We start from the raw sequence: 15429 nt of genomic DNA on the forward strand, positions 1-15429 counted from the left end.
CTAATGTAATAGTGGGTGTTCTCATTATTCAGTTAAATGTTCCATCCTCATCTCAATCCTACCAAGCATTTGGCCTCTTGCTATCTTGTGGCAGAGAGTTCCACAGGCTAATTATGTGGATAGAAGAATAATTTCTGTTGATCAGCTTTACATGAGTCATCCTTCAATTTCACTGAGTGGTTCTTTGTCCCTGTAATATGAGACTGGATAATTGGGGCACCTGATCTCCCTTCTCTAGACCGTCCATTCTTTTATATACCTTTATCATGTACCCCCTTTTTCACCTTGATTCTAAATAAAAGTCCCAATCTTTTCAATCTCTCCTGATAAAGAAATCTTTTTATGCCTCTAATAGGTTCAGTCTCCCATCTCTGGAGCCCTTCTGTGTCTTCCTATATCTTTTTTGATATAGGAGTACTGCAGAGCAGAATTTGTTCAGGAAAGGGTGTTGGATTTATGGGTTTGATCCCTGCTTGTTTTTAAAGGATATAACTATTGTCTAGAATGCACAACTAAGGCAAAAATATACATACAGGGGGGAGGAGGGGAAGGGAGGGAGGGATGAAAAGGGGAGAGAAAGAAACCATAAATACAGCACAAGCCCCCTTTTAATAAAGCAATTTCTTTTTTCCCCAAAGGGCTTTTCTCTGAGCAGAGGTTCCTCACTAGCCAAAATTACCATTTGCACAGCACAAAAGATTGCAACAATCTAGGACTTTAACTTGACTCCACTGTGAATGGAATCTCGTAAGAGCAGAGTTCACCACCAACAGCTTCTGCTATAAACAAAACAGTAGCGGAAACAAAGGGCAGTAACATACCAGGAGACTACAGTTTCCTAAGCTACATACAGGAGTAGTATTCTGATAAGGAAACAGCAAGACATGGCTTATGTATCTGGTATGATGCAGATATTTGTGGGCACACGCTTGTGTCTGTTGTTGGGTAAATATTAATCAGAGTCACCCGGGAAGGGTGACGAAATCCATGTGCTGTGTCAGGGCTCGGAAAAGCTCATCTCTCCTGCTTTGAGAGATTATTTCAGTTGCTATAATGATCCATTCTATTTATTGCTTTGTGAGAATCAGTATTTCTGCAGTAAATAAAAACGCAGTTATTAAAAATGACAGTTAAAGCATGGGGCTGCTGGAGCGTTGAGATCAATGGAACAAAGCGGACTCGGATTCCTTCACCTACTCAGTCCCAGCCACAGGCTTTAATATTCCCATTCATCTATGGAAAACTCAAGGCCATGGTTCTGACATTAATTTATGCAATAGAGACCTCTGAGACCCATGACCTAAACACAAACTGATGTCTTCTCTGTCTGCTGAGCTTCTAGACCACCAGCACCAGGGTTCAAAATATTCAGTCACAGCCTCCCAGATGAGCGAGGGACACTGAGGATACAATTTCTGCAGAATCTCAGTTTTTATACATTTCCAGCCCTCATGGCTCTTAGACAACCTTCCAGACACAGAGTGTAACGCAATTAAGTGCCATCTTCCTGAGTCTGAAGACAGGCAGCTCCAGTGCCTCTGCTGCTGCTCAGAGCCTTGTGGAGCAGCAGCTGAATGACATTAACAAGAAGGGTCAATTTCATGACTGCTGTCCCAAACAGGTGAGGAGCAAGGAGGGCAGCAAAAAACCACTCAGTTTTATGCCACAATTTATGTTGCTAGGGACAGCTCCAAACAGCAGCAGATGCTGTTTTGATCTGATTTAAAATGAAAAAAAAATCACTGTACAGATTTGGCAAGTTTCCCCCTCTCCTTTTCTTCTTATTATCCCCTTTTTCCACAGGAGGGGGACATGGAGGGGGGACAAAAATAAAAACATTTGAAAATTTGTCATTTCAGTTCAAATCAAAATGATGATTTTTCCCCCCCAATTGACATTTTTCATTTTGTTTCATAAACTTCAGTGACAAATTTTCATTTATTTCAAAAGGGCCTGGAGCAGAGCAGGGGTTGAGCACCCTCCAGCATCTAAGAAAGATGGCGCCTATGGCTTTGTCCCAGGAGTGAAAGTAACTTAAAGGACTTACTGGTATGCCAGAGTCCTGGGTGGGGGCGTGGCCTCAACCAGAAGAGGCGGGGTCTTTCAATATTTAAAGGCTCTGGGGCTCCGGCTCTGGCTGGGAGCCCCAAGGCCTTTAAATCACCCCAGAGCTACCAGCTGCAGAGGCGGCTGGGAGCCCCGGGGCTCAGGAGCAAATTAAAGGGCCCAGGGCTCTGGCCGCCACGGAGCTCCGGCCCCTTTAAATCACCAGGGGAGCCCTGCCGCCACCCCACGGAGGCTGGAGCCCTGGGCCCTTTAAATCACCGCCGGGGAAGCCGGTCCAGTCCGACACGGCGTACCGGCTTACTTTCACCTCTGCTTTGTCCACACCTTCTTCCCTGCGATCGGCTAATCCCACTCTGCAGCAGTGATACTCAGTCCTCAATGGTTCAGGAGCCAAATTAGCTGTCAACATTACCCAAAAGAGCCACAGTAGTGAGAATTCATTGTTTCATTTACTATTTTGACATATCTATCTACAGTATTATCCTTACAACAAAATGACTGACCAAGTATTCTCCAATTGGTTAATAACATAGTAAACGCATCATGACTAGTTAATAACTTAGATTGGCTAATAATGAAATCACACTGTTTTAATTTCATGTGCTGCAAAGAGCTGCAGGGGACACGTTAAAGAGCCGCTTGCATCTCGCGAGTCTCAGTCTGAGTATCACTGCTCTGCCTGCTGCAAGAACTCCCTCACTCTCTAGTGAGGCCAGCCGCTATCCCAGTGACACAGGCTCTCTCTCTCTCTCTCTCACACACACACACACACACACGCCTACGCTTCATTTTTGCCATGATACACAGATAGCAGGCAGCCCCCATGCAGAAATGCATGAGTCAGACTTGCCATCTCGCTCCATTCTTGTGCGTGCGTATGTGTGGATGTGCGCACTTGGGGATTCGTCTGTGTCTACGTGCATGTGTATTTCTGTTATTGACCCAGACAGCTCACAGCGCCCTCGATGCCTTACTGAGCTAAGAGGCAGAAATGGCTTCTGGCAAGGGAGAGCTCTGCTCTGAAGGTGGGAAATCAGAGGATGGGGGATGAGACACGGAGCTATGTCACTGGCTTGTTCCCAAACCTGCGTGCTCATATCTGTGCATGCAGGTGTGCAAATATGTCCCTTGGCATGCCTGTCTGTACACTCATGTCTCTGAAAGTGTGGGTCTGTGTGTGTCTATATGTGCCTACGTACACACGTCTCTCTGGTTGCACCTGCACATGTGTCTGCCCGTCTCTGGGTATAGGAGTGTGAACCTGCACATGTGAAAACGTGTCTCTGTGTGTGTCCATAAATGGGGGTGGAGGGAACAGTGATTAGACAAGGAGCCTGGGGAGGGAGGCTGAGACTAGGAGTCAGTGAGGATGGGAAATGTGGGTGGGGAGGGTGTGTGCTGGAGGCAAGGGGGAAGGACAGAGACATATCCCATGAGGCACTGGGAAGAGGGAAACTGAAGCTGGCTGGGCAAGAAGATTGGGGCTGGGATGAGAATCCTGAGGTGTGGGGAATAAGACTGGCTAGGTGAGGAGAATGTGACTGGGACAAGGAGCCAGGGATAGAGAAGAGACAAGACTGAGACAGGGACAGGTTGGAGGGGATGGGGCAGAAGGGGTCAAGCTTGGAGGGGTAGGAGAACGGCAAAAAGAGTATGTGCTCACCAGAGCACGTTTCCCACCAGGGCCTGGAATGGAACCCAAGATTCCTGAGTCTCACCATTCCTCTGCTCTCAGCAAATACGAGAGAAACCCACTGGCAAAGTGTGTGTCTCATCCCCCCTCTAATGCTGGCCCACATACAGGATAACAACCTACCACTGCTATCACTTACTCAAGTGGCTGAGGTCTCTGTGATGGATCTAAAGGTTCTATCCCTGCTGATGGACCCATGTGGGTGTCAATTTGATACCATATGAAGGAATTCCTGTTTTTTTCAGTTTGCCTTTTGCAAAACCTAGGAAATCTACATCCAAAAAAACTATGTTCAACGAACATTCCTAAGATTGCAAAGTCAAGTGCTCAGAAGTTAGGAAATGGCAGAATTAAGGTGGCCTGTGACATTGTGAACATGCACTGTGATAGTCCTCAGTTACACAATCACATATTTTGGCCACAGGATCCCTGCTCCATTCCATGGACCTGAATCAAGGTTATTAGTGAAGGAGACTGTCTGTAGGACCCATTTCATTTGCTGCAGAAGTTGGAAGGCATGTAGTGAACAAGATAGGAGACTGTAGGAAGTGAAAGGATGGTCTCATAATTAAGGCAGTTGAATGCTTCCCTGGAGAACTGGATTCTATTACTGCCTCTGCCACAGAGTTCCCAGGTGATGCTGGCCAAGTCACTTAAACCAAACTTTTCACGGGTGAGCACTAATTGCGTGTTCTTCATTTTCTGGATGCCCGATTGAGAGCCTGCAGTCTGATCTGCAGCAGTGCTGAGCATTCACAACTGTCACTGGAGTTGATGGGAGCTGTGCTCTGAACACATGAAGTGCTTTATAAGAGAAAGTTCCTTATCTTACAATAACCGGCTACTATGACAGAGAACACCTTAGAGAAGACCCTGCAGGTGGGAGCAATGCTGAAAGGGAGCACTCTGTACTGAAAGTGGATAGAGCGGACTATGAATCTGAGAAAGCGTTGATGAGCAGGGTGAACGTCTACGTGAAAGTAGACGTCCTTCATGTCAAGAGCTGTAAACCACAGGACTTTTTCCAGGGGTAGAATTACAGAAGCCAACGTGACTTTACAAAACTTGGAGTTTGTGCACAAAGCGGTTGAGATGGCGAGGGTGAGAACCGCCTTTCTTTTGGGGGACTAGGAAATAGGTTGAGTAAACACCCCTCCGTTGGCACTGAAGAGAACCCATTCTCTCGCTCCTCGCTGCAAGAGAGATTCTGCTTCTTGTTTGCGAATGTTCTCATGAGAGCGGCCCCCAAGGGAGGGTGGGTGAGGGGGTTTTGGAGAAGGTAGGCATGCAAACTCTATCATACAGCCAGAATGGATAATGCAGAGCACCCATCCATCCATTGTTATGGTACTCCAGGTGTTAATAAAGAGTGCTAGACAACCACCACAGGGTGTGTAGTAGTCAGGAGGTGTTGGACTCAGTGGTTTGCGGTTCTCAAGCTCCCATCAAAAATAACATTTAGCCAAGGGCTGGGAACACACTGCGGAGGTGTGGGGAAGGGGATCTTTTGAGCTCTCTGCCTCTTGTGGGATGGCTTATAAAGTCTCTCGTGGAAGAACTGTTGAGCCATCCGTCTAGGCTTGTATTATCGCTGCTGGAATTTTCTCTTTGGGGCAGGTGTATATTCCCAGGGAGCGGATGGTGGCCCTGGAGTCCTTTAAAGTGCGTAAGGACTCATCCATCTTTGGAGTGAACAGATGAATCTCAAAGGACAGGTCCTCACTGGGGTTGTGAATCTCCCAGGGAAACCCCAAAGCATGGAGCCACGAGTCCCTGCAGATCACGTTGACAGTAGCCATTGCCCTGCAAGTTGTATCAGCTGTTGTTAGGGCACACATGTGGACCAACGGACTCTGCTTTCAAAACACTCCATCTCCAGGTACACGAAGCACATACATCCCCACAGTGGAATACTGCTAGGGACCAGCTCCAGAAGAAGAATGCTAAATATGCTGAAAAATCAGGTCCCAGGTGTCTCAAATTGGACACCCAAATTGAGTGGATACCTTTGACTTTAATCTCTTTATGCCTCAGTTTCCCATCCATAAAACGGGGATAATCCCCCCTCATCTTAAAGGGGAGTTGTGAAAATACATTCATTAATGTTTGTGAAGCACTCAGATAGTGAAGTAATGAGCAGCATAAAAAAGCCCATGTGGAAACAATTCTGGCTTCCGAGCAGGGTTGGAACAGCAGCGGTCAGTGAGGTCTGTGGCCACACACTGAAGAACGAGGAGAAAACAAAACACGGAAGAGCTGCTCTCTAAGGCTACCTCTGCACTTTGGGCTCATCAAACTAGCATGAGCCTAAACAGCAGTGTAGCCGCAGTAGCACAGGTAACAGCAGTGGAGGCATGGCTGCCGCGCTGAGTACATACCCTCCAGTTTTAGGCAGGTTTATATGTGGCTAAGCCATGCCTTGGCTGCTGCTACCGGTGCTACTGCAGGTACTGTTATTTATTCTCCCACTAGCTCAACTCCATGTACATGCACAGGGAATCACACCCCTAGCTTGTAGTGCAGACAGTAGCCTAAGTGAGCATCATCCATTCTGTGCACTGGGTGAGGCAGGGGTCCTGTAGATGTGATCACGTCATTCAAGACTGTATCAGAATTCATCTGCGTGAAGGCGACAAATTAAGGCTGCACAGATAACCTTAATTCTGGCATTTCCTAACTTCTGAATGTTTGACTCTGCAACCTTACTAATGTTCCTTTACTGTAGCTTTGTGTGTGTGTGTGAGCACATATAGGCATGTCTGTCTACCAATGTGAATGGCTGTGAGCACGTGCACCTGCCTGTCATGCGTTTCTCTTTCCCTCCTTCTCTCCTTAGTCCAGTCTGTCTCCATTTTATACCAACCCTGACAGCCACAGGAGCGCCATTAATTTGTGCATCTGACAATGCAGTGCTGTGAGAGGAAGGAGGCCACTTTACTGGCCCTGCTGCAGCTCAGCAGTCACCTCCTTCCCAGACCACGAAGGCTGCCATGCTGCAGTGCAAGGCCTGGCCCTGTTACACAGCCTGAGGAGTGGCCCCAAGCCAGGGCCCGTCTATACCTCTCGCCCTGAGAACTGCTGCCATGTTGGAGGTGCAGGGCCCTGGATTCAGCTAGCTGCTGGCCGAAAGCAGGGAGCAGCCTCCCCGTCCTGCGCAGCCTCTGATCTCTCACAGAGCTACGGGGTGAGGATGGCCACACCTGATTCCCGCTGGGCTGCCAGACCCATTTCTCTGGTCCAAAGCAGGTTGGCCTCCCGCTATAAAACCAAGGGAGTCGCAGATTACAAAGCCAAGAAGACCTGCTGGGATCGTCTAGCCCAGGGGTGGCCAAACTTACTGACCCGCCAAGGTGCATCCAATGATCTTCAGAAGTTTGAGAGCCGAGGCACACCTGTTGGGATTCAGCCCCTTGGGAGGCACCTGCCAGGGCTTGGGGTTTCAGCCCTGCTCCTGCTGAAGCCCCGAGCCCCAACAGGCACACCCTGTAGGGCTGAAGCCCTGAGACCCACCTCCCCACTGGGCAGAAGCCCCTACCTCACCACCCTACTGCAAGGCAGAGGTCCTGAGCTGCCCCCACCCAGTCTGGTAGGTAGAGAATGGGGGAGGGGTGCGGGGGCGTCCAAGAGCCGCACTTTAACTGTAAAAGAGCCGCATGTGGCTCCCAAGGTCTAGCCTGAGCTCCTGTGTGACGTAGGCCCTAGGACTTCCCTGAATTAAATTGTGTGAACTAGTGCATCTCTTTGAGAAAAGTGTCCAATCTTCGTTTAAAACTTGCCAGTGACAGAGAATCTCCCACAGCCCCAGGTAAGCTGGTCCAGTGGTTGGTTATCCACTGTTAAGGGTGAGAAAGGGGACGATGGCCAAGCAGAGCCAGGCAGGGAGGCGAGATGGGGTGACAGACAGACACATGGGGTTATGGTGACGCACCCCAGTCACTCACCTCCACTTCACACTCATACTCGGAGGCGTCGAGTAGGGTCACCCTGCAGGTGGCGCTCTTGAGCTTCTTGGCAATTTTCTGGGGGGATTTCTGGGTCTTGCTGGGCGTGGTTTTCTCAGAGAGACCGTCTGTTTCGCTGTAGTCCTTCTCCTCCAAATCCATGCCCTGGAGGATGAGAAACATGTGTTACCCTCCTGCATCCGCATGGGGGTCCGGCTGGTGTACCCTGCACTGCCACCAACCCTCATGCTGCTGGACTCTGGGTACCAGGCTCAGGCTCAGCGGCCCGGCACACCCAGAACTCCCTACAAGGGCAGTATGGAGGAACGGGTTCTCTGGGCAGCTGCACAGCAGGTGACCCTGGGAGGTGAATGATGCAGTGGCATTGTGAGCTCCCATTTCTCCTCCCCAGATGGGGATTCAGGCCCCAATCAAGTCCTTGCTGCCCACATCACGAGACAAGGGAGGGAGCCAGACCAGTGCTCTCTGCTGACTGGACTTCAAGCCCTGCTCTAGGGCAGGTTTCAAATGGAAGCAGGCTTGGTGGGTTTCTCAGCCTACTCTCTCCTTGTCTACATGGGCCAGGGAGCTTTTCCTCTCACTGCCCAGTCTGGGCAAGGCAGACTGATAGGGCAGGGGTGGGGGCGCTTTTATCACCGCTGCCCATGCTGTGCCCATGCGGCTAAGGCACCCTTTTCAAGCACGACTCTCACACTACCCCGAGAAGCAACTTTTCCCTCCCCTGTGTTTTCCTCCCCCTCTTGGCCTTAAGCAGCTTCCAACCCAGGGCAAGCAGTGAGAGCCTCGCCATGTGGCCACAGAAAGTGAGGACTCTCATGGAGATGGTAAGGGACCACATAAGCTCTGACGGCCCTTGCACCAGCTGCCTCTGCACACCAGTGACCAACGGCTCTTTGCAATCACCTGCATTAGATGTTTTCTGAGCCAACAGTCAAACCCTTTTGCTGCTTATCTCTGTCATTCTAGCACAGAGAGGCTCTTGGTCACAAGTCTGGGGTAGGCTGGGGTGGGCCCAGGATGACACCAGTGTGACTGAAAGCAGAACGTGGCCTGTGGCCAATCACAGGAGATAAGATTGTGGGGACTGATTCTCCTATGGGGTTAAATAGCTTTTTCTTGGCGACTGGTGCCTAGCATGCACTGTGCATCCCCTTCACCTGCTGCAATTAGCAGCTATGTTGGGTTTGCTTCAATTATTTATCGGCTTGGAAATACTGCTGGCAATTTTCCCCTGGGCAGGATATGGACTGTCCCTTTCCACTGCAGCAGGAAAGGCCCTACCTCCTCTGGCAACACAACTGCCCTGGCCATGATAACTCTGACTCATCAGCCTGGTTAGATGTTGCCTTTGAGAAGCCAAGACTCCCCATCCTAGGTCATAGATTCCAAGTCCTCTTCTCAGGTCATCACAGTTCCCCCTGGTCCTTTCCCCCAAGAAGCGACCCAGGATATGTCTATACTGCAATGCAAAGTGGGACTGCAGCTTGGGCAGAGATACCCCCACTAGCTTTACCCACACCAGCACAGCTCAGCCTAGCAGAGCAGATGCTGTGGCAAAGGCTTCGGCAACACGAATAGGTCCCTAGGGTTCTGGGAGGGCTTGTATAGCATTTCCGGGCACCGGTAGTGTGAAATCTCGCTCCTATCTCTTTGTGCATTGGCTGAGGCATGGGGCTTTCTTTCTGGCCCTTTGGGAGTAATTTTCCAGAGGCAATGGAAAGGAGCACGGTCTGGGGACTAGAGAAGGGATGGCAGCTCAACCTGCTGAGTTACAGTTAGTGGAGCTCTCTGTTGGCAGGTTAACAAGCATGGAAGGACACTATACGGCACTTTTGGATGCAAGGCAAAGAGGAATCCTGCAGCCAAATGAAACTGCGAGATTATTTCAGTCTCTGACGAGCCAGGCTCCATTCTTCCATCCTGTGTCTTTGTCTGGCAGACAAACAGGGTCAGAAAAGTGACCCGGGGAAATGACACCTGTGAGCTGATTCTCCATCACAGGCTTCCTCACTGAGTTGTCTCGCTCTGCGAGTAGGGACATGATGGTATTGCCGGCAGTTCAGCCATGTGTGATAGAAACAGAGCTCTGCCCTGCCTGCTTCAGTCACCAGCCTGGCACTGCTGATCCTGGCTTAGGGAGTTGGCTGGGAGCAGGGCTGGTGGTAGGAGAGGTGGGATCGCATGGAGCGCCGGGATCGCATGGAGCGCCCTCCTCCACAGCTGAACAGGCTTCACCAAGGGGTCTGAGAAATTCTTCTCAGTAAACCTCTCCCAGAGAAGCCCTCGTCTGTGTGCGTGAGAAGAATGGGCTTGTCTGAGGAGACACAGGGTCAGCTCCCATTTCTGGCACAGCCAAGGACACAGTGAGATAGCTGCTCCACCGCACTCCCTCCTTTCCAGCTAGTAGAGAGGTGTCTGGGGCAGGGCTGGGGAACACAGGACTTCTACAGCGGCACAGGTTAGAGCAGCCCTTCGGCAGCTTTGAGCTCTGCCACGGATTGCATCAGTTCATCGAGGCACGTGGCTACTTGCCTCCCTCAGCCCCTGACCCTGCGGCTGGGTACGGGGACCTTGGCAGCTGCTCAGCAGCACTCTGTTTCCTGCACTGTCATGTTCCTTTGGGCGCCCAGCACTGCTCCTCACTCTCTGCCTGGGGCTCCCAAAGCCACGACCCAGCGCTGGGCAAGACCAGGCCCTGTGGGGGGGTCTCTCCTGTTCTGCCCAGAGGGTGGATGGAGAGAGCTCTGCTACTCTAGTGAGGAAGAGCAAGCTGAGTTTGTAAAGTGATGCTGATTGTGCAGAGCCCTGTAGCACTAGCCCCTTGTGGGGTGGGCTGGGGTGGCCTAGGGTGGGTCCCCCACCCACCCACTCAACAGGCCCCACCCACTCCAGCCTGGAGCTATCCCGTTCTAGAGCTTGGAGAGCCAAAGCAAAGGCAGCTGCTCTGGGCAGAGGCACAGACCGACTTGGCACACATCAGCTTCTGCACCACTCTCCAAACCCCTCTGCAGAGCAGATAAGCAAGAGGGTGCGTGGGCCATCCACGCAGGGGGACCCAGCGTCATCAGCCTGCCCTGATGTGTGGGTGTCTCCTAGACATGCACTTCCTGGAGTGGGTCTGAGCCCCGGCACAATATGGCAGACAGCAGGCAGAGGCTGCTGAGTGGAGATCCTGGGGGCCAGTTCCAGGCTGCGTGTGCAATGGCTGGATGGCTCCACTGGGCACTGCCCAATGGCAAATGGGGCAGCTGGCTTGTGTGAAGTTAATAATACCACTGCTCACATCCTCAGCGTCATCCTGGTGGCTCAGGTGCGGACAGGCTCGGGGAGACAGTGCCCAGTGGGTCTATCGCATTCTGCAAGGGAACTGCCTTTATTGGCAAGAGGGAAGGGGCCAGATGATGCCAGCCATGGAGACCAAAGGCCTCCACAGAACAGGTGCAGCGTGGGCAGGCTTTTCCCTGCCTGCCCTGAGAGCTCCCTCGAGTGGGGATCTCAGACTCCACCTCCATCCCCTCCCTCTGCTGAGAGTGGCCACCGACAGGGTGGGCACCTGCCCGCTGGGACCAGGCAGCGTCCCACCCAATACCGAGCACTCAGGCCCATGGGTCCGAGCACCTCACTGGCACTCCCCGGCCCGCTACCCACTCACCGGCTCCGCACTTCTGGAGTCGGCCTGGGCTCTGGGCTTCTCGTTGGCCTCAGCTTCCCGGTTGTTGGCCGTCGGGCCAGGGCCAGTGGTCACCGTGGTTGGGCTGGTTGCCGCTGCCTCCAGCTGCTGCTGCGGGGGCTCCTCCTGGGCATTCTTCACCTCTGAGTCTGGGCCCGTCTCTGTCGTCATGGTGACTAATTATTCTGCAGCTGCATAGGTAAGGAGAAGGAGGAGAGAGAAAGGGAATTAAATGCCATCCTGGCCTTTGAAGCAATCTCCCCGGAGTCTGTGGGGAGGCACACGCCCGGCAGCGTTCCAGGCGCTGATGACTGCTTGGTAACAGCCACGCCAGGGACTTCGAAACTCGATGACACTTTGCATGCTGACTGAGCCTGCTGTCCGGGCACCCCAACAGCAGCCCCGCAAGCCCCCATCCCAACAGGCCCTGCCAGGCTCAGCCTCTCCATGGAGCTGCGCCCCACGGTTGGGAAATCACAGCCATACCCTTGATCGGTTACCAGCCCACGGTGCGGCCAGAGGATCACGCTCACCAGTGCACTCCCTCCTTCCTTTAGCAGCTGCTCCTGGAGGTCAGTTCTGCAGGGAAGGACGGGGACGGGGGGAGACCCTCAGCCAGCATGAAAAGTGCAAGTGTGGGGTACATCTGACCAGTGCAGGGCCCTGCTGACTTGTTAGTCACTTGGAATAGGAAGAACCTGAGCTGGAAGGGACTCTGGAACCAGCCCCTGGGCACGAGGAGAACCTGCGCTGGGTTCCTGTGCCCTCCCGCAACAGGCCCTGGGACCAGCCCCTGGGCACGGGGAGAATCTGCGCTGGGTTCCTGTGCCCTCCCGCAACGGGCCCTGGGACCAGCCACTGGGCACGGGGAGGACCTGCGCTGGGTTCCTGTGCCCTCCCGCAACGGGCTCTGGGACCAGCCCCTGGGCACGGGGAGAACCTGCGCTGGGTTCCTGTGCCCTCCCGCAACGGGCTCTGGGACCAGCCCCTGGGCACGGGGAGAACCTGCGCTGGGTGCCTGTGCCCTCCCGCAACGGGCTCCGGGACCAGCCCCTGGGCACGGGGAGAACCTGCGCTGGGTTCCTGTGCCCTCCTTCAATGGACTCTCCCTGGCCCTGTCCACAACCAGGTTTCCATGACAATTTCCCACGTTGCTGTAGCGCTGGTGCAGCCAGTGGCGAGCCCCTGGGGGGAAGCACTAGCAGAGGCTGCTGTCAGCAGGGTCATTGCTGGGTGTCCTGTCCAGGTGCTAGAGCGGTGGTGGGAGAATGTCACAGAGCCCTTGGGGCAGACGCAGGCAGCGGGCCCTCAGGGGGCTGAGGGAGGGGCATGACACACAGCCTGTATGGGACCCCCACCTCGCCAGGAATAGGAGGACTTGGCCATGTGACACAAGTTTTCCACTGCCCTGAGCTGGAGACAGAGAAGCCACGTGGCAATTAGCTTTCAAAAGCAGGCACTGCCTGTCCCTGAGCCCCGAATTTACAGCGTCAGGCCTAATGCAGCCTGTCCATTGTCAGGCAGGCTTAGCGAGATGGCAAATGCAGCTGCACACAGTGATGGGGATTAACATCCTGGAGCATAACACCAGCAGCAGCCACCCAAATGACCAGCTTCGCTAATGAGTCCTCCACACTAGGGCCCTCGTCTCCAATACAGCAGGCACTGTGGGGGTCACAGCTCCCAGGGCCATCAGATCCAGCTGCCCTGCTGAGAGATGCTCCCACCCGCCGTGCCTCAGTTCCATCACAATACAAGGACCCCAGAAATGGAACCACTTCTCCAGCCCACCCCAACGTATTCTTCTCTCCCTCCATCCCAAGCAATGCAGCTCAACCCAGCAGGCGGGAGATGGGCAGAAATCTGCCTGTGCCCTGCCACAGATTCACCCTCAAGTCCCCTGCTACCCCCCAGACATGGATCCCAAGGATCAAAGGATCCATTCTTAATCTGCCCTTGGGCAACACAGGCCTTTTCATTTAGTGAAATCAGGGGACCAGTTGCAGACATTTTCGGAGAACAATCCCTGCAAACGGAGCCCAAACCAAGGCCCAGGGGCACTGAGCCCAGATTCTGGGCCACACAACAAGCAGGACACCCCAGCTGGCAGGCTGCCGGTGACGTCAGCACGTGCGGAGCATTTTAACTAGTGGGATTGCCTAAAAATGCCCAGAGCGCCTGGACCACATTTCTAAATGGGGGTGGCTGCAGCCCCTTCCCAAAGGGGGATCTGACGCCCTGGGAACTAAAAGGGGAAGTCACCAGCCTGGAAGGATCAGAGGGGAGGGCGGGAATTCAAACTCAAAGCTAATAATCCAATAGATTCAGTAGAAAGCAACTTCATCCCCACGGCTATTCGGGGCACTGACCTGGTATAGGGCCCGGGCCACACCCTGGCCCAGGGCCTGGGCGGTGCCATGTTCCAACTGAGCCGACACAGGGCATCTTCCATGGCAAATTCATGTTCCCCCCAACATGCAGTAAAGAAAAGCCCCCAGGGCTGCAGTCAGCCCGACCGTGATGCAGAACCATAGCGCACCTTGCGCTCCCTGCTGTCTGACCCCCACCGCGGGATAGTCCCCCTGAAGCACTGGGCTCCGTGAAATGACGTGCATGGGGGCACAGTGCCAGTCTATGCAAGAGGCAGCTGTGTGTGCCCGTGGTCCCTCCTACTCTGGCAACAATGTAAATCTCTCTGGGAGGAGGGAGAAGGCTTGCACTTGTGACTCCTGTCTGCAGGGCCCTGGGAGCTACGGCCAGACACCCAGGAATGGGGTGCCTACGCTGACCACGCTTTGGCTTTGTATTCAGGCCTCTAAAAGTCTCCCAGCCCCTAAGTCACTCCTAGCTCTGCAGCAGAGCTGAGCAGCAAAGTGCTCTACAGGAGTCTCCCTAAGGCAGCAGTGAGAGAGCCCATTTCCAGCCTAGGGCCAGCGCTGCTCAGTGCAGATGAGGGAGACAGAAGCGGAGCTCTCCCATACCTCACCCAAGAGCCTGTGCAATGAAGCAATGCGCTAGCAAGCCCCACCTAAGCAATCAGCTCATGCCCTAAAGCACGAGATTTGAATAACCAAATCGTTCTCTGTGTTCGTGCAACTACTTACAGGGATCAGGAAACCACCCAGCCTTGCTCTGAAATCCAGTCCCTGCCCTACTCCTTAACAAGCTCCTGCAGGGCTGACTTCCACAGGCTGGCTACACCCTGCAGGGAAACCTGCTGCTTTTTGGCCGGCTGGTGACCGGAAGAGGGTGGAAAAACGAGGCCTGACCCGTTTTCATGAAGAGGTTTTTGATTTGGGTTGGTTTTGACTTTTGGAAAGCTCAGCTCTTGTCTTGCTCCTTTTCGCTGGAGGTCTCCTTGGAAAACCGGAGAACGAGTGAGATTCCGACTTGGCCAGAGAGTGACCTTATGGGCCATCGGGAGTGAAGGGGGGGAATTTTTAGTCAGATTGTTTAAAACTCACTTTGCTGACACCTATTTAATTCAAACACCTGACATGCAGCTGGGAAAAGGCTCTCTTTGGGAGAGAATCGCCAGCCCCCAGCTCCTTCATCGGAGGCCTGAGGAACCTGCCACTGCTCAGGCAACAGAGAAGGAAGGCAGCACAGGGTAGTTTGATCTTTCCCAGTATATCGGGGAGAGGAGAAAGAATCTTTAAAAGCCTCTTTCCATGGCATGAAGAAGTGAAACACAAAACAAAGGAACTAAACCAGCGTGCGCATTTGAAACAGAGTTGTTCCCCTTTTTCTGTCATCCTCTTATGTGCTGGGGCAATGTGCCCTTTGCGACATTATCCCACGCAGCCCCTCCCCTGCCCCGCTGGCGAAGCGGCTCAGCAATGGGCAGTAGTTAATCGCTTACATCACGCCTTCCTCAGCGTGGATTTTAGGCCCAAGACTCAGGTCCAGATTTGGTGCTGCCCCAGCTCCATTCAGCCCATCAGGGAACTGGGAGATGCTCTAATCTACGGTGGAGGGCAACAGCGCCCAAGGGACCATCTACCAACTGGGGTTCGCAGGAGCTCAGTTTGCCCCGG

At 53.1% G+C, this 15429-nt stretch overlaps 1 protein-coding gene across 14 annotated transcripts in view; it reads right to left on the reverse strand.

Annotated features, from left to right (window-relative positions):
• The window catches only part of EPB41L1 (erythrocyte membrane protein band 4.1 like 1), a 150984-nt gene that overhangs the window by 46395 nt on the left and 89160 nt on the right, over window positions 1-15429 (reverse strand). For 13 of the 14 annotated variants that reach the window (XM_039498012.1, XM_039498015.1, XM_039498017.1 and 10 more), the window contains 2 exons: window positions 11375-11583; window positions 7702-7866 (listed from right to left, as the gene is read on the reverse strand). In XM_039498012.1, the coding sequence (XP_039353946.1) occupies window positions 7702-7866; window positions 11375-11563 (354 nt within the window). In that variant the 5' untranslated portion in view covers window positions 11564-11583. Of the gene's footprint in view, window positions 1-7701; window positions 7867-11374; window positions 11584-15429 lie in introns of those variants that run through there. The other variant, XM_039498022.1, reaches the window with a different exon arrangement.

The sequence above is a fragment of the Mauremys reevesii genome, linkage group 13, assembly GCF_016161935.1.
Source record: "Mauremys reevesii isolate NIE-2019 linkage group 13, ASM1616193v1, whole genome shotgun sequence".
In the NCBI taxonomy this organism is placed as follows: Eukaryota; Metazoa; Chordata; order Testudines; family Geoemydidae; genus Mauremys; species Mauremys reevesii.